At 39.6% G+C, this 19,159-nt stretch overlaps 2 protein-coding genes and 1 non-coding gene across 3 annotated transcripts; all 3 read right to left on the bottom strand.

Moving 5' to 3' along the window:
• Positions 1-2,668: 2,668 nt before the first annotated feature.
• Positions 2,669-2,754, bottom strand: Trnar-ucu (transfer RNA arginine (anticodon UCU)). Its single transcript is given in 2 exon segments — positions 2,669-2,704; positions 2,718-2,754. It is a non-coding gene; the product is annotated as a tRNA-Arg (tRNA).
• A 2,052-nt stretch (positions 2,755-4,806) lies between these two features.
• Positions 4,807-11,590, bottom strand: LOC139139308 (uncharacterized). Its single transcript, XM_070708188.1, has 4 exons — positions 11,099-11,590; positions 7,659-7,834; positions 7,190-7,339; positions 4,807-6,680 (listed from the first exon to the last, which is right to left on the bottom strand). Exons 1-4 carry the CDS (start codon positions 11,521-11,523, stop codon positions 6,457-6,459), a joined length of 975 nt encoding a protein of 324 aa, XP_070564289.1. The 5' UTR covers positions 11,524-11,590; the 3' UTR covers positions 4,807-6,456.
• Positions 11,591-14,553: 2,963 nt separating this feature from the next.
• Positions 14,554-18,621, bottom strand: LOC139139316 (uncharacterized). Its single transcript, XM_070708198.1, has 4 exons — positions 17,820-18,621; positions 16,623-16,801; positions 16,068-16,214; positions 14,554-15,709 (listed from the first exon to the last, which is right to left on the bottom strand). Exons 1-4 carry the CDS (start codon positions 18,038-18,040, stop codon positions 15,522-15,524), a joined length of 735 nt encoding a protein of 244 aa, XP_070564299.1. The 5' UTR covers positions 18,041-18,621; the 3' UTR covers positions 14,554-15,521.
• Positions 18,622-19,159: the final 538 nt, after the last annotated feature.

The following is a 19,159-nucleotide window of genomic DNA, read 5'->3' on the forward strand; positions in this document are numbered from 1 at the left end:
TGTGCTGTATGGTATTTTATCACCGGATAAGTATTCTTGCTTAATGGAGGATAATCTTGACATAACAAGTGGAGCTCAGACCAGACAATCACATACAGCGAAGCCATGCAAGTGGTAGCTCATATAGCAATCTTCATCTTGGTAACCATGGCAGCCTGGGAAATCTTTAAGTCAAAGATGATTGAAGTCAAATAAACCATTGGAAATGAGACTACAAAGTCATCGTAAGTCGGTACCGTGACCAGACGCTATGCAGATATACACAAAGCAAACAGAATATATATGTGTCTTCCTTTAAAAAAAACGGGCAATTTTACCCCTCGCTTAATTCTCGTGACAAACGAAAATTAATCAGAGCGTTGATATTTTATCTGATTGCCATCAGGCTATTGTTCTTGACCAACGGCATCTTCACGCATGCGTTGTGTCGAAGGTCACTGAACATCCCTGACAGATGTTGATTGTTTCTCTGTGTGTATGACAAAGATTCTATTTGAATATGATGTATAGTTATGATTATATAAAATAAATCAAAGTATTGTCATTCCATCACTCTGATAAGACCAGATGGTACAAGACATTCCACATAAATTTATCTATCGCTGGTGACGTCGCATTTTTGTGGATTTGTGATGAAAAGATAACTTATTCGAACTCGATGTACAAGGCTACTTCGTCTGAACTGCGACGATGATCTGATAAGACTCTAATTTAAAAAGATAAAAAGAAATGCGTTCATAACATGTCCCGGATTTCATTAATTGTTTGATTAGCTGCGATGCGACGTGTAGGGATTAGAATTAAACGGGCTGGAATAATCGATATGATTCGGTGAAAAACAATCGTGGCGTGACGTCACTATTACGGCGTTTTCAATCATGCTTGATTGAGTTGACTATAAATATTGTTTTTGGGTCAGGCTTCTTTGCCCTACTTTTTTGACCAGCAAACTTTAAAATTTAATGGAAAACAACGTCCTGACAAGATAACAAGACGCGGTTTAAATCGTGCCATTGTCTGATTGGTACCAGCTGACTTGGACAACCAATTGACCTGTGGAGATCAGTATTTGGGTCTATTTTACAATGTTGTGACTTTTTAACACCTAGTCTAATTTCATCAACGCAGGAATTTGTGGTTCAGGCTACAATATGATATGCTGTACAATGTGATTCAGTGATTTTTCATTTTGGGGGAAGGAGGGGGGCGTGCGCATTACCATAAGTCAAAGGTCAAAAGGGATGTTCCTCCATTGCTTGGCAACATACTGATTTATTTCACCCCGTCGGATAGAATTTTTGGGGGTTAATGGATTGGTGCGAAGCATGACCTGGTGTCCTTGGCAATTTTCAACTTTTAAAGTATTATACGAGATAAGCCTGTCTGTGATCTGCTCTTCTTTCTGTACTATTCATGTGTCTCTGTCACGTGACATCACAATATTCTCTGTGAGTCATTAACATAACAACAACTAAATCCCTAGATATTCAACAAACAAACAAACAAGCTGTATAAGGTTTCCCTTGTACGTTTCTATGCCTTATGTCTTCATGTATCCTTGCAGTAAACAGACAGCAAACGTAGCGGGCGTACATCCTATTTTCAAGTTGGGCCGGGGTTGCAGGTCCCTGCATGTGCCAGACCATCGGCCAGATTAGGGCAATCCATGAACAATGTGCATGTCTTATATCACTATAACAACGTGAAATTTCAGAATGTCATTTTCAGTACGACTCGCCCAACGAATCGCGAATGGAAAGTGGGGAAATTTAACATACAATAAATTTACGGTTCATCTTACACTCTGATTGTGTATTTAGTTATCATTCATATGACCACTGTCCATACCAGTGTACTTCAACTATCAAGTTCATACAGTGATGATTTAAGCATGAACAAGGAAGATCACTATAAATTCACACCTAGTTCATAAAACTCATATTCTCAAAGGCTTAGAGAGACCGCCTTCTCCTAAAATCACACTGAGATATAAACCATGTACCAGGCTAGACAGTTATATAACCATGGATAACAAGAAAAGATATGGCTTTGAAATTGTATCGCTGAAGTTTCGCTTTGCATTGACAAGGCGGGGAACAAACAGTGTTGTTTTCGAAATAACTCTGATCGCGAGGTGACGACCACTTATCTTGTCAAATATAAAAAAGATGTTGATGAATCGAAGCAGACGATAATTTTTAATGTACCCATATCAAGCCACCGCTGATTCCTTCATAAAACTGCACACAAAAGTTCGACCCTGCCCGGCCAGCTGAAAAAGTTGTGCCTGGCGAAATGGTTATAAATTGCGCCCTCTATGTGTGGTTGCCATGATCAGCATACGATGAAATTCAGTCGCAAGATATAGAAGGCGAATAAATAATCGTGATGATGTCTCTCGACCTCGAGTGTAAAATCCGACAGTCTAACCCAAAAATGAAAACGACAACTAAGTTAATGACCTTGGCAAAGACTGACATGACATCTCAGTGGCAGAATGAAATTTGAATTTTCACAATTTTATCCCAAAGATGGTAAATAAAACCGGATCAAAAGAAACACTTAACACGGCAATTAAAACACTCTTACAATTTTATTCTTAATTATTACAATCGTATGGGTCAGAAACACTTGGTAATTTTTTGGGATCAATTACTAAAAATTATGGCGTCTCCGGTGGGATTCGAACCCACAGCCTCCGAATATCATCCAACCTTTAGAAGTCCGACGCGCTATCCGTTGCGCCACGGAGACATGCTACCGTAGGCACATTCAACTATTAATCAGTCGATGAAGGCCGACATCACATTTTATTGAGAAAGAAATTAGAGTCACTATCTTGTAAACCTACCAGGCAACACTAAATTATTATTTTTGAAACAAAAAAAATGCACCTATCGAGCAAATGATGCCCGGCCCACTATCTTCAGATTATTTTCAACCACAGATCCAGTGACTTATCATTCAATTTTTTTTGTCATAACTTAAGTTTATGTGCGCATTATGTTCAAACCTTACTTTAAAAGTAACCTGAAATTTCCCATGTTAAACATTGTTGTCCTAAAACACAAAAGAATACACGATTGTCCATGAAAACAGGTGCTATGCTGACGGACATCATGGAAGCTGCCCCTCACAGAATTTCGCCTGTCTGCCTGTAAATTTACTTCGGAATCCTTAACGGCGAGGAGACATAGCAATTTTAGAATTAAGACACATATAAATTTGTGACCGGTTGAAAGCATACGTTGTGTATCGACAACAAGGCATACATAAGTCATTGTAAACGTAGCTGGCGTTAATTTGTATTAATTTCATATTTCATTTTTTCGATAACTCCGATAGATTGGTTAAAAAAATCCGTTGAAGGAGGTCGAGCCGCTAAGGCACACATAAAAAATAAATTAAACCATAATCGGTTGTTCTACTCGGATTTCTAATTGTGCTCTACCGCCTACTCGGCCACAAAGGATTCTACTTAAGGACGGGGCTCACGAAATCATGGAGACTCGGAGCCAGAACGTGCCTCGGGGACAGATATTCGGAGTCTCAAACTTTTGCAATTCTTTTTTGATCTACCGCATGTGGGGTTCATTTAAAAGCTCCGAGACTAAGAAAGAATTTCACCATTTTAATTTTTTTGAAAATTGGAAATTTCATTTTTCTCCTTATAGTTAACACAGGGATGGCGGCCATTTTGAATTTCAAGTATTAGTAAATGTTAGGTAATTTGTTTCTATAGAACCAACCTGGTTTTCATTCTTGATTTTGTGATAGAGTGGTTGAAAGTTTCACCGAGGAAAGTTTGAGCAATATTATGTCTTTCTCTTTCGAGGCGCATACTACCTTAAGCAAAAATGAGTTGTTAGCTCGTAATATCACAATAGCCCTCTGACTGTGCACCTAGCAACCATGCAGCGATTCGTTTTCAACACCGAATCGCGTAGCAATCAATAATACCTGTTTGCACCCAACTCAACGCTGTCAGGGGATTAACAAAATAGTACTGCAAAGGAGGTCACCGAAAACTAGACACACAATATGACGGTAATGTGAAATCTGTGGCAAATAGTACCGCGCGAACGGTTTCAACCACACTTACCTTTTTGGCAATTTTCAAAATTGCTACATATTTCATTCTGAATAGTAATTCACACGGAGAACCAACCTTACAGCAACTCTCTAACAAACCAACATATATCCATGCCCTTGTACCCGTCTGAACTCAGTATGCTAGGTAAATCGTGAAATGTTGAGTTAAAAGTTGAAAGTATTGATACGACAGTGGAAGAAAGTAGTCCTTCTCTGGAATCAAAGAGTGAGGACTGCAGAAATCCACTACATCAGACATCGCTGACTTCTTCGTGCAGATCTGTGTGAAGCGCTTTTAGAGTTTGAACTCCATAAATTGTAATGTTTATTCATTTGTTTACAGTTTTATAGAGCCGCCGAATTATTGGTCAAGTATTTTTCATCAGGCTAATAAACACATCAAGAAAAGAAAAAGGTTACGTACATCTTTTCATGTGTTCTGTTCTCTCTTTCTAATAAAATTTGTTTCTCTTTTTCTCCTCAAAATTATATATATCGAAGCGTCGTTTGTTTAGTTTGTCACCACAGCGTGTATGCAGTGCGAGTGTGACGTCGAATTTTATTGCTGACAGCTACAAGTGACGTACTTTTATACCTCATTCTCTTGTTTACAATATTCCTTGTAAAGGACGAACAGACACTTTATTGCGGTAAACGATGACGCACGGATTGTCACGGTCACATATATATACGAGTATACTTGCAAACTAGATTAATTATGCAATTATTTATAAATATTGACTAATTTTATTCAGAAATTCAAATGCCCCGTAAAATTGAACATTGCTTTTGGTAGTACAATCTGAAAAAACAATATTAAACGCCAAAGCAACTGAAGATTAATCGAAGAAAACTGATAATGTTCGACTAATGATGAATCGTGGAATACTTTCAGGAGTCGACTCGTTCATTTAAAAACTAGCACAGCCTCATTCGAGTCATTTTTAGAAGTCTATTACAATGTAAACTTCAATTAACTAACAAACCCCTGGACCCACATTCTCGCCTTCAAATACTGACTATTTCATCTTTCCGTCAATGTTATTGAATTGCAGAGCAGTACGTCCTAAGTTATTGCTGTATTGTGTCCAGGGATTTAAATACATCCGATTTCTCACAGGTACTGTATAAATGTAACAGTGACAAGGACAAGACAAAATACTGGCAAAACACACCATATCTACATATCATAGAATAGTATTATATACAATTGGACATCAAATGTAAACATGTCTGTCTATCTGGCCTTTAGAAAAATAGTCAACGAACAAAGAGTTAGCAGCACTGACACTGCGACATGATAAGTTGTTGCATACATGAAATGAAAATGAATAAACAATACCAAATTAACGCCCCTAAAATACAAAATCATTCATCAATATCTGATTTTGTTTTAAATTATAAGTCACTTTGTGTTTTTCTAATGATACGAGTTTGCACGTGTTTTTCTCACTAAGTCGTAGAAAAATCATTTGTCGCTTTTAGACTCTGCTCGATTAGTATCAGGACGGCTGCCGCCTGAGACATCAGCCCGCCACTGTGACCAGTGGAGCTACTCAGGCTGGTGCCAGCGAGCATTGGATGAACAACTCATATCAGCATCACGTGACAAATCGCATTCGTACTACCCACCATAAATGTTGCTGAGTACGAATTGTACAATGGTGTCTGATAAGCTTATCTCATCTTTAATGGAATGCAAAAACATTCAGTTATTGTTGTTATGTCAGTTAGTTAGCTAGAATCGTCCGTGATTCAGTCACTGCAAATTTCCAACATCTAGTCTAATACTTTAGTGGCAAAAGACAGACGTCAGCCATCACCGTCACCAGTCTCATGGCGCTGTAACATCAGAGGGCGCTGCCTAGTTATGGTGACACATCTTCTTCTGGGGCATCACAAATAAATTCGGTATGAAAACCGAATTTAATTACGTGCGTATAATTTGATCATTTTGAGATTATGATATTTGTTGTTTAATTTTTCCCTAGTAGAAGAGAAATTTCATAATCTGGCAAATATCTGTGAACAGAAGCATACTGAGTATTACTCCGCGAGTTTGGTCATTAACACCTAAAAAATATTCCGTTCTTGCGCACCTCTCTTTTTAAGTCGACTTTTATCTTAAGACATGTTTTAAACGTCTGAGGTTTTTTTACTTTACTTTTCAATCAACACTGTAGCTCTTCAGGGATTCTGTTATTTGGTATAATTAACGTAGAGGGCGCCATTGCACTGGAGTCTATCATCTGCTGCGGCGCTCACCGTAGGCTCCAGGAACGGTCGTCCTCCTGCTACAGTTTCGACACAAAAACAGGATTAACCATTCCGGAAAGCAGAAAAATCTTTTAAAGACTTTGTGATTTAGCAGTTGGTTTCGTCTTCGTCCTCCTGCTCTTCCCTTCCGTCCGGATCGATGATAGTTTCACGGTGCCTGCGGCAGAAGTGGGTTTTCTTGGCGATGATCACCAATGCAGTCGAGACGCCTACAATCACCATAACCGACACCACGACAACAACAACGTAGAATGACGTGAATGAACCGATCGGCCCGTCCTTCGCAGAGTACTCTGATTCGGGGTTTATGACTGGAAAATAGAGGTAAAACGATGTCATGAATTGATACATATCCCGTAACGATAGCATCAAAAGCAAGATTCAAGCTCAGTTCACAAGATTGAATTATAGACATGGTTTAGTTCGCGCCTCGAAAATAAAAGACTTAAACAAATTAACAAACATTTAAAGATTTGAAATTCAAAATGGCTGCTATTCCTGTGTTATGTCGTTGCAGAAATATGACGTTCCCGATTTTCACAAAACTAAGCCAGTGAAAACTTTATTTGCTCCATAAGCTTCAAACGAGCTTCAAAATCAACCCCCAAAAGTAGTTGTCTAAAAGAATATTGTAAAAGTTTTAGAGTCTAAATATCTGTCACCAAGGCGCATTCTGCCTTAAATATAGGTACGCTTTTGGAAAAAGGCAATTATTACTCTTTGCGATGTTCACTTCGATTGCTTTGAAGTGATCAAAACAAAACATGAAGAGCCAACTAAACAAACTTCACCACATTCGAAAGAGGGCGCTCTATCATACCAGGGGTAGGTTTTTTGGACTCCGCATTATCTTGACGTCTCCGGCTGCTGGTTATAGTCTGTAACACGAGGCTTCGCGTCACTTCCGTCGACAGGGTTTCCGTTGTTGCTGTTGTTGATTTCCTTAGCTCAGCCTTGCTTTCAGGTTTGTCTATAGACAAAGAACACACATCGTGATATGGTCTAACACACTACAATGAACATAATAAGTACATCTAGGATTTGAAACTTGGATCTCACCAACGGGAACCGAGAGTTAACAATGCGCCTCCCACAAGAACATTTCATTTCAAACATGTTCGTTTCGATTTCTAACACATGGTTAAAATCTTTTGTTCTCTCCTATCCATTGCTTACCAGGTCAGTTTTTTCACTGGATGGTCGGGTCTATGAGCTCAACGTTCACTTGCAGTAAAATACAGATAATTGGTGCAAAAACAACATAAATATCAATATAAATGCAAACACACCTAAATTTTCCGGGTCTCCATTTATGTACGACCTTGGCGAGCAGGTCTTGCTGGCATTGTCATACACATAGCCCGGCGTGACGCAACCCCCACATTTTGTGTCCTGTAAGTTTCTGCACGGAGCTATCTGTCTCACTCCATCTTCACATATCGTACACGGCGTGCATAAATAATACCTGCAATGAAGGGAGACACAGTTAATCAGTTCAGATAACCATTTGATGGAGATTTACAAGTCGTTCATCTGTTTTACTCGCCTGCATTTGCTTTTGCTGCTAACAGTATTTGTATCTCGCGGCCCCTATATAATAATAGTTATATTCATATATCCTATCACAGTCCCTCTGTGAGTCACGATGGAAGGACGGTATTCCTACTTTGTCCTTGGGAGCGCAAAAGCGATTACTGAAAATGGGGTCATATGATCAAACACTGTACGGTCTTGGCTATGGTTACACTTCCTCACAGCCCGTCGTGAGAAAAAATAATGAAGCCCTGTCCTTTTCCCACCTACACACCCCCTCATTGACAAAGGTACAGGTCGCTGTACCATTGAGGGCGCACCATGAGCAAGGAACTATGGCTCCAAGCGTCGCGAACGAGGCCCGTGCGAAAGTCTGTTCTCAACTAATGTCCCTGAATGTCGCTTATGCATTATGCTGGGGTCATCATTTTATGACTTCTCCTTCTCAAGGACGTGAGAACTGTGGTCACCTGGCTAAGAAGCTTCTTAAGACCATCACCATTGTATCGTTGTCATTTTCACTTTCTATTTGCAACAATGACAACAATAACATGCTTTGTCTGAATCTGAGCAATATGATTGGCTGCAACCAGAAGACTATGAGAAGATTCAGGCCATGAATGGTGCACAAATACTAAAGCCGTAAATTTACTAATTTGCTTGTCAGTAATAAAATAAAGTTGTCACCTACAGGTCATCTTTAAACTGTCACTGATTTCGAAATAGCGAAAGTCAGCAACTTCATTACGTCATACTTTCAAGGCCAGGCAATTAATTCTTTGAACTGAAAATCTACGAATTTGATTGGCTGCGGTGACACAGAGCTTGTCCAAGCAGTGAAGTAGCAGTGAAGCAATAGACAGAATCACAATCAAGTACAGAAGCAATATCAGTGTTTTCACTGTACGAGTCTACGTGTCTTTTACTTTGTTCCGTGGCAGTGGGTGTCGGGAAGAACAATTTGATGGGGTCCCTGTCATCCGGGTGATTTATGAACACCGCTCTTGAAATTATGACGTCACCCACTCATATCCAACTCATATCATGTTTTACTACGTTTACGAAAGAACTTGGATATTTACTCAGTGACAATTCCCGCCAAAGGTAACAGTTTCTCCCCAGCCCAAATCTCATACCGGCCGTCAAATTCGATATTTTGCAGCTTTCTATATATTTAACTATCACAAAATAATTAGATGATTTGTAGTGAGGGCAATGCGTCACCAAGTTCGCAGAAACTGAGAGAGTGTGACTGGACAAACAATTCACTGAAATATGCGAACTTAGCAGGTTTACAGGTGATTGGTATCGCGAATTAGTATCAGTGTTTTTGATACGTTAGATTTATTCCCATGTCTATTTCGGGAACTTTTCACCGAAATGCAATTCCTTCAAATGCCGCGAACTCTGTTTAGGTCAAGACCTATCATACTTGTTTTCACTTTAGGGCAATTTCGATAGAACAGAATGCGTGGCAAAAAAATGCAAGATTTAACATCATCTTTTCAATGTTGGCGTCACACGGTGAACTTGTATTTGTAAGGCAGACCGCAGCCAGGGTACATGTTTTTGAACTCACTTTATTTTTGGCCAACAGCTTGCACGTGAAGACTAATTCGCTAACTCTCAGAAAAATTAGCTGTAAGCTATTTTTTTTTCAAATTGAACCTTAATTTTGTCCATTGAGTTAACATAAAGCGAGACCTGTATCTTATTTTGCACTTAAAATGTCCGATATATATGATAAATTTCGGGCAGCTTGTTTCTCTGACCTTGACTCTCCATGGCAACCATGGAATGTTGTTCCTCGCTATGAAAGAGAGAAGTTTACTGTTTCCTCGAACTCGAAATTCCATTTTAGTCTGGCCGCTGTATCAGTGACATTTCTCAGAAGTGAGCGGAGAGTCAAGGTATGCCAAAATGTTCACAGAAATCGCATTAGGTTTATTTTGAAAGAAGTTTCATTCAAACAAGGTTTTTTTATTTAAAAAAGGGAAGGAGTGACTCTGATCGTTACAAGAGAGGTCAGCCTGCCATTAACACGTGCACCTCAGGTGCGGCCGCTACTAGCAAACTAAGTACCGGCCCACGCATACTCACGATTGCCAATAGAAAATTAAACCGCAGTCTGTTAAGCGACTCCGGCAAGGTGAAAGGGTCATGGGTTTGGAAGTCAACGGAGATATTTGGTATGGTTTGTGATATCTTATCACATAATATCGTCTAAGCTTACAGCTTGATTAAACCTTCGTACAAGACGTATCAAATATGACAAAACCCACAGGTTAGATGTCAGTCTGTGTCCACTGACCAGTGCAGTCGCTATCGCACTCCTCTGACAATCAATCAATCAATCCGTCAAAAAATCTTTATTTTCCAAATTTTGGCGATTAGCTTTACGATAGTGACAGAAATGTATACGACAATTACAAAATGTGACAATTTAATGTACTCGTATTCACATCAAGTGTTACGCGCAATGCAACGTTGTCTTGCGAAACATCAATATTGATTGATTTATATTTTTAATTGAAATTTTAATTTAATGTATACGTATATGTTGTGGGTACGTGTGCATGTTTGTATGTATGTATGTATGTATGTATGTATGTATGTATGTATGTATGTATGCATGTTTGTATGTAAGTACATACATACATACATACATACATACATACATACATACATACATACATACATACATACATACATACATACATACATACATACATACATACATACATACATACATGTAACAATGTTTTATCTCTTTTTAATAAGATTTACATACAGGCTCATATAAATATGTGTGTATCCATGATTTTGTTTGATGTGTGACTTTCAGCGCGTGTATGTGTGAGTGAAGTGCGATAGATTTCGTTGTTCTGCCGCGTGGCAACCTTCAACTTAGAGGGCGTGCATATGTCAAAATCGAGTCTTATCAACCCAGCAGTAAAAGTTAAGTTATAGAAAAATGCTAGTAGGCTTCATTCAAAATTGAACGTGGTTTTAAATATAATTCTCATTCATGGTCAAACTTCGGAAAAAAAAGTATCTGAACATCTGTGATGACAGAAGTAACAGTACAAAATCCCAACACGATATCCCAATATATGTCATAGCGATATTTCCATACATCCAATCATGTACCATTTTATCATTAACACAGGTTTACTATGATTCCATCAATTCATACCTTATTCGCCCATTCATGTTTCTCGCGTGAAATTGTCCGATATCTTCTTTTGGTATGTGCCTCTTTTTCACCATTCGTACAAACTGCGTGCCACACCGGCAGTGTGGGTAGTCCGGGTACACTTGATTCCCTTTGCAAAGATCTCGTCCGTGTCCATGCGCGCATTCTGCGAGAGTGACAGCGACAACTGTGATGAGAAAAACTTCAAGAATAAACCCCATTCTATAAGTCCAATATAACATTCTGTGCCCTACAAATGTCCGTATATCTGCCGTCTTCTTCTTCAAGGCTCGATCAACCATGGTGTCCGCTCTCCCACTGTGAATGGATCTCGGTGACCCTGAAGGTGTGTGCGGTGGGTTGTCCCGTGGGCGTACGAGGGAGCGTTCAGAATATTCAAGTTTCTCTTTGAGGTCGTTTATCATCTGATTTGAGCGTAGGAGATATTTTTTTTGTAAATGAGACCGAGCAAAAGAAATATTTTCAGCTGAACTCAGTGACGATGATTACGATTCGTCACGAGAACAAACTTCGTTCATTCGTAGAAATGTTATTTTGATTGTTCGCAGTACTGGCTGCTCATGTTCTGGGCATGCGCGAAAGTATCTATCTCCATCTTCATCCACACCATTGGTATTTTTTTTCATTCTTTACGTTCATACATCTTGGGCTGGTTTGGACTGGATTACGTGTTGGCCTCGTTTTTTGTCGTTACAAAGCGTTAAGAGAATGACAGACCACAGCCAGTGATTTGGAGACTCAAATTTTTATTGAAAGCATTGGCCTGTGTGGGCGTAAAGACCTGCGTGGGTAGCTGGGGCGTACTTCATCCTAGGATCCTACTAAAGATTATGCCAGCACAGAAATTGCTGTGCCTGCAAAAAGACAAGAGTCTTTGGCATACCAAAGAGTGTCAGTTTTCTGTGCCAAACTGTACACATTAACTCCAATAACATCACCATAACGTCGCCGTCTAGAACACACACACACACACACGTACACACACACACACACTACCTTACACTCACACGCACACACACCATATATATAAATATATATATATGTATATATATATATATATATATATATATATATATATATATACATATATATCGCAAATCACTTCAAGTACAACAAATTTAAAGCAATAACATCTGTTACTTAAGTTTCCTGCCTCTAAAGCAATTTTCTGATTGAACAGACTGAGAGAGAGAGAGAGAGAGAGAGAGAGAGAGAGAGAGAGAGAAGAAGAGAGAGAGAGAGAGAGAGAGAGAGAGAGAGAGAGAGAGAGAGAGAGATTTTGAACTAACAAGAATTCCAAAATGTTGCAAAACCTGGACTGATTTTGCGAAAATATGTCTCTGCTTGTGTTTCTTTCGTTATTTCACAATTGGAGGTATTCTGGTCATTAATGTATCCCTTTTCACTCTCCGCTACCGTGATTCCCTCCGCGAAATGAAGGGGTCGATCGATCTGGTCCAACGCCCTGTACACCGGTACATGTGCACCAGTACGTAGAAACGCAATTAATACTGACCAGATAACCGTCAAAATATGTTTTGTCTGGACTTTAAACCTGTTCAAATTTAATCAATTAGTTGCCTTGTATCTTTATCGACTCTCTTCCGCACCTCTCTCTAGTGATTAATGGTAGTTTACCCTCTACCCCTCATATGACAGCACACGTATTAAATAACTTTTCTTTTGTTCATCGTCAAGGTAAGAAAGATTTCGTCAAGACGGTCCGTCAGTTTTTACAAAATTGAATTGTCTGGCTCGTCGATATACACAGAGTTCAGGGAAACACATAAGTTTCAGTTGAACACTTGTGAAACAGTCTTATTCAAGCCGTGTTGCACGAGTTCGTCGTCCTTTCGTAGTACAACTTGTTGGGGGGGGGGGCGCCCACGCGTGACACAAAAATGCAGATTGCTGTCACGTCGCCATGCGAAGTCAACTCAACTCATCATTGAGGGCGGTATTTTATATCTATTATAAGTTGGTTCGATCGCAGATAAAAGTGTTTCCACTTTGGAACAAAATCCGTGTCTAGCTCATGATCGCATAATGGTGCAAGAAAATCTTTGAAAGGTATGAAAAAATATATATATATATATATATATAATATATATAATATATATATCTAATATATATATATATATATATATAATATATATATTATGCATGTCTGCGTGTGTGTGTGTGTGTGCGTGTTGACATATATGCAGAGAGACAGGGAGATAGGCAGATAAAGAGAAAGAGAGTCAGAGAGGGTTTATGTTTGGATGGGGCGGCTTTAAACAAAGGTGTTGTATTTCAAGGTGACGAGAGACATTCGTTTAATAGTGCAATGGGTCCAATAGAACTGAATATTCTTGTTTCGATTCCTTTCAGTGAAAGCGATCTCAGTGTCTTACACCAAAATGGTCCCTGTGTTGACGTACAATAAGTTGTGTTGTTATCAGGTCCTGTATCGGTCACACTTCAGTGCATTTGCGTCACTGTATTCAACACCTGCGTCAAAGGTGCAAAGGTCAGCAATCTCTGAGCTAAATACCTTCCGTCATCGGGATTTCCAAAGTTAAAAATAGATGAGGTTGACCAACAGGTGATTCAGACGAACTCGTGTAGCGACGTCTGAGCATGCTCAGCCTCTTGGGAATTCCGCTATCAAAAGATAGACACGGCCGTAGGTCGGTCAGACTATATGACTAAGGGTGTACTTTAAAACTTGCCTTTTCCACCTTTGATTGGAAAGGTAAGTCAAGAGATGGTTTATGCGATTAACTGCATCACGCAAGGAAGGAATCATTTGGGAAAACTCTGTTTTAACTTTGTTTTTCAGCCTTCGCAATTAGACCTCTCAAGTTTTGCTAATTCAAAGCCGTCGACTTTGATTTAGTGATTTGACCGGTGGCAACTTAAACACAGTTAAAGAAACAATTGCTTGAAATAGCTTGCATCAGTTCATCCTAGGAGCTAGTACGTGTTTCACATCATAGAAACCTTGGCGATGTTGTCTGAAAAGACGCTTTAGAAGATCAAACACTATGGATAAAAAAGATTACAGAGTTGAACAGCATATTTTGAAGGCACAGTTTCCGTCGTTACACGAGGATTTACGAGATCTCACGAAGCTATATCTGTCGGACAAACATGCCACAGGGCATCATGTACAGCGATACTCCATAGCCTTTCAAAGTTTAACTTGTAATCGATATAAATGTCTGTCTGCGAGAGCTCGCAGCCAGCGCCAAAACTGTCAAATTCAATACAACTGATACAAGCTTTGCATGTTGAGCTTAAGAAAAGGGAACTTAGAAACTCGTATCGTGACCGAAACCTTGTAAGCCCATATAAGACTTATCTCGATAATGTCAATTGGACTTAAATGAGGAAGTCAATTCCTATTATGATCGTCTGTCTTATTTGATAAACATGTCCACCACACAAAATAAGCTGATGCATAGTTTTATTTCATCTCATGATAACATTCTTGTGTAAAATATACAAAAATAGATAAAAAAGGAATAATAAAGGAAAAGACTGACCTCTGATATAGGAGATGGGAAATACACTTATATAGATAATAACAAATAGATGAAATTTAAATTACTGATCATCGGAAGCACATTTGACGTAAATGAGAAGATATCTAGACGACAGATTAAATCTGTAATTTACTGTAGAGTACAACTTGAAATTTAACACTTTACCAGCGGCATTAAAAGTCAAGAGTATAAAATAGTCTGATAAATATATTGTCTTTTTTCCTGGAAAGTTTTTAGCAAACGAAATTGCGTAAAGGCTAGTGATAAAACTGTAAATATTCAAAGTCAGCTGGCATGAGTATTGGTTTTGTTGTCATGGTCACAGTCATATAATGTGCTGTAATCCCACTGGCCAAGTGGGCGAAGTTTTTCGTGCAAGCTCGACCTTTTATTTTGTCCCCGTCCTCCCGGATATCTTGAGATGTTTATGTAGCGTAGGTATGTCTTCATCGAAACGTTATGGTCATGTAGAAAATGCGAGCTCAACTTCATTTCACCGAAAAGTTGGCGATCAGTTTCAAGTCGCTTCGGTTTAAGTCCTTCTCGACAGCTTGGTTCGGGAGGAAAACCACATCCTGATACGATACGACTGTTTAAAGGTTGGTTCTGAAACTTACGAATGCATGTAATTGGATCTCAGATAGCCACGGCGCTGAGATGGAGTACCGATGAAGTGGTCTTGTTGACTTTCAGATATCATGATTGAGCAAAACTACACGTAAGCGATGCTAGATGTATTTGGCTCAGCGGGAAAAGATGCATATGCCTATCGTTCAATGCCATCCGGTGTAAATAGTGCTGCATGTTGTGTGCGTGCAATAATGCTTTCTGAAGTTATTGTGGGATTTTTGGCCTTATATTTCATAACGGTCTCAGACCAGTTGTGTCGGCACATTACTGCTTTTCTTGGCAACTTTTCGCCGATGCCATCGACAGACGATAATCATTATGGCTGTCACAATAAGCACCACTAAGAAAGAGAAAAGCCCGATGCAGGCGATGAGATACGGCTTCACTTCAACGTCCGTTGTTGTAATCACCATGTCACACTTTTCATGTTCTGCAAAATAAATATGCAAACGAATTAGACTGCTTTGCTCACGACTTTCTTCGTGTTGTTGATCTAGGCATACGTAGTTGATCACGTTATATACCCCGATATCACGAGAAATCTTCCCCGGCCAGTACCCACCGAGTGTCGGGACAGTCCCGTCGCAAATACACTTCCTTGTCTCCCTGACGGTAAAATTGACATGAATACACTTTTCACACCAAGTTACGATGAAAAGAAACTTCCCTGAGAACAAATCTCTCTCTCTCTCTCTCTCTCTCTCTCTCTCTCTCTCTCTCTCTCTCTCTCTCTCTCTCTCTCCTCAAACAACTACGCCAAACAATAGTGACATCATCAGAAATCTTACCTTTTTCTGTTGCACCCTGGTCTTCCTTAGTTACTTGAGTCCGACTTTCAAGTGAAATATCTGTGATTTCTGTTTCTGTAGATTTTTGTATGTGCTGAAGATCACTTTCGGAAGTAAATGACTCTTTACTTATATCGGCGACAGCATCTGCCACAATTCAAATTAGACGATCAGAAATAGTCAGTCAGAAGGGAATATAATTTTGAAATTTGACTAGGGACTAGTCTGGACTAGACTACATTTCGTCAGTCACACGTGGCAATACTCTACACTACACTACACTACACTACACCACACTACACTACACTACACTACACTACACTACACTACACTACACTACACTACACTACACTACACTACACTACACTACACTACACTACGTTGCTATGTCCTGCACTGCACAGCCTAGACGACACGACAGTGGATTTCCCTGCACTGCAGCATACAACGTTGCATCACATGCACCTTTCCCTGACGATTCCTTCAATTTAAACATCACTCAACAAGAAAACGTACGCGGAAAAGTCACTAAGTGTATCTTAACCTGAGGTTTACCTTTCATGACTGGTTCAAAGCCATAGATTACAGAGAGTGGTTGGCAGGATTTTGTAGCAGGATCGTAGAGGTAATCCTCGTTTATACAGCCTCCACATTTTGTATCTTTGCCTTCCCGGCATTCTTCTGTCTTTTTGATGCCATCCCCACAAATGCTACATCTACGACAGTAATAAAATCTGTAACAAGGAAAGGTTAAGAAAAATTATTGCAATTTATAAATGAAGTGGGTGTGGACAGCTCGAGCGCACTTGTATATCGCCATCTGAATTTTCGGGCGAGGCGATCGCCAGCAAACATCCATGTGCATATATCATTAGATTATTTCAGTTTTTGTTCCCTGTGCTAAAATACTTTAAAATTCGGAGATTCGTGATTCAGATCGCCTTGAACCAACAACACCTACTCATAGGTTTGGCTCACCGTCACTAGGACCCTGGTTCGTCCCCCGCCTTTCCTGGTACTGAATAATATGTGCCCTTATTTCCTGGTAATGGCTCAGATTAAGCCGATTAGCCTCTGTTGATCCACTAACGAATAAACCAAGCACTACATTAACCTGATTCTACAATATTCGGTTATCTATGGCCGTACACATTTTCTCGAGTATAACTATATTTTATGTTATGTTCAAAATCAGGCCATTGCCGTTACTAAGTCCAGCCCCCTGGAATACGCTCCTTTGACATATATTTGAAATTTTATTTTTCCGTATAGAGTTCACAAAATAAATTATGGACATTTCTAATTTCAAAATATCGGTAATTTTTAGGTAATTTGCTTGTCTAGTACCCAATGTTGTACAGCGACCCCTGAAAGAACGGTTGAACATTACTTTGAAAAAAGTTTGAACAAAAGGGCTGTCTTTCACTTCGAGGCACATACTACCTTATAGCAGATAGATAGTGGAGATCATAGAAGAAAGTGTTTTGCAACAAAATATGCTGATTACTCATGACGTCTAACATTCTTGACCGCGAAAGCAGTATGACGGAGAGTACACAAATCGCTGATGCAGCAATGACAGTCGACAGCGATTCATGATCATACACCTTCCTGATCCTCTTCATACAATTTGTGCTATTCTTTCTAATCTCATGAAGGAAACCATTTTAATTCAGGCGTTTATAGTATATTGTAGATGCAAAAATTTAAATTTTTAAATTTATCATGTAAAGCAATATGTTGAAAACTTACTTTTTTTTCCCTTGTTTGGCGAAGGAGTAATATTTTTCCGTATCTTCGCTCTGTATTTCATGTCTGCTTACACGCACGCCGTATTCTTCGCCAGGTCGGCAACGTGAGTATTTCTTGTACAAGATATCGACGATATTGTCCGATTGATTCTGTGACATCGTGACTTGTACAAAGAAGGCTGTCAACGAAATCACAAACCCGTATGCTAGTGCGATCTCCATGATTATGTGAGAAGTTCTAAGGCGTTCAAGTTCAATTTTTATCGGCAGTGCTTTGTGTCGCTATGAGTGCGAACTTGAAGTTGTCTTTGTCGTCAACTCCGATAACAGTGAGTGCCTAGATGAAAACCGGGACGTTGTAGTCGCTACAGCGAATGAATGTTGTACCAAGGTTTAGTGTTCAACGATGACGGGAATGCCTTGAAAATTTGAGAGAGCGCGGCAAAATTAGATCATGGAGAACCGTGCAACAATTAACGTTATCTCACGGTTCTCTCACGCCGGGCTACCTGAATGTCTTCAACTGGCCTACGAAGTCGCGTACCGCAAGGGTTACTTCTGTAGCTGTACGTCTATGAGTATTGGACACCGGAGTGAATTCAGGTCAAATTCCAACACCGGAACCCCTCCTCCAACAGAAACAGCTTACTGACTTTGTACTTGTGGACTTCCGGTGACCCGAAGAGTGAAACCAAATTCTGTCTGTGTGGCGTCTTCGGTACAGGGGTATTATGCAAGAACGCTTGCTCTTCACGTATAGCGAACCAATGAATACCCTCCGGACTGAACAGTTCTGTTTATATGAGTGTGTACGCGACAATCACGGCGATCAAACGTGACGTCACAACTAGCTTAAATTGGCACACGCCCAATTTTTCTACCAAACATGAATGGGCAAGCATTGGAACATTCTGTAATGTTCTATTTATAACCACATTGTACGTCATATCGGGAGACGAAGTTTCTAGAAACGATTGTTTCCAAGCTCTTTGTTCATATATGTCTTTGTTTATTTAAACTCGTGCTTCATTTCTTAAATTGTTTGTCTATATCGTGTGTCAATGTGCAACATTGTGCGGCCATGATTTGTTGAGTGAAAAAACCCAGCGAGTGGGTAACTGGGCCGTATATAGTGAAACATGCTTTACGATGTCTGAATTACTGCTAAGTTATAACACAGACAAAGGGAAGCTGTCTGTTATAACTGCCAGTGTGAAGTATTTACGCATACTATTACACATACATACCCCTGTGTCACAGCTACGTCAGACATACCGACAGTCGTTATAAGATAAACAAAAATTGCAAACCGTTGCTGCGTTCTTTTCCCTTGTATTTCCG

The sequence above is a fragment of the Ptychodera flava genome, chromosome 1 (genome assembly GCF_041260155.1).
Source record: "Ptychodera flava strain L36383 chromosome 1, AS_Pfla_20210202, whole genome shotgun sequence".
In the NCBI taxonomy this organism is placed as follows: Eukaryota; Metazoa; Hemichordata; class Enteropneusta; family Ptychoderidae; genus Ptychodera; species Ptychodera flava.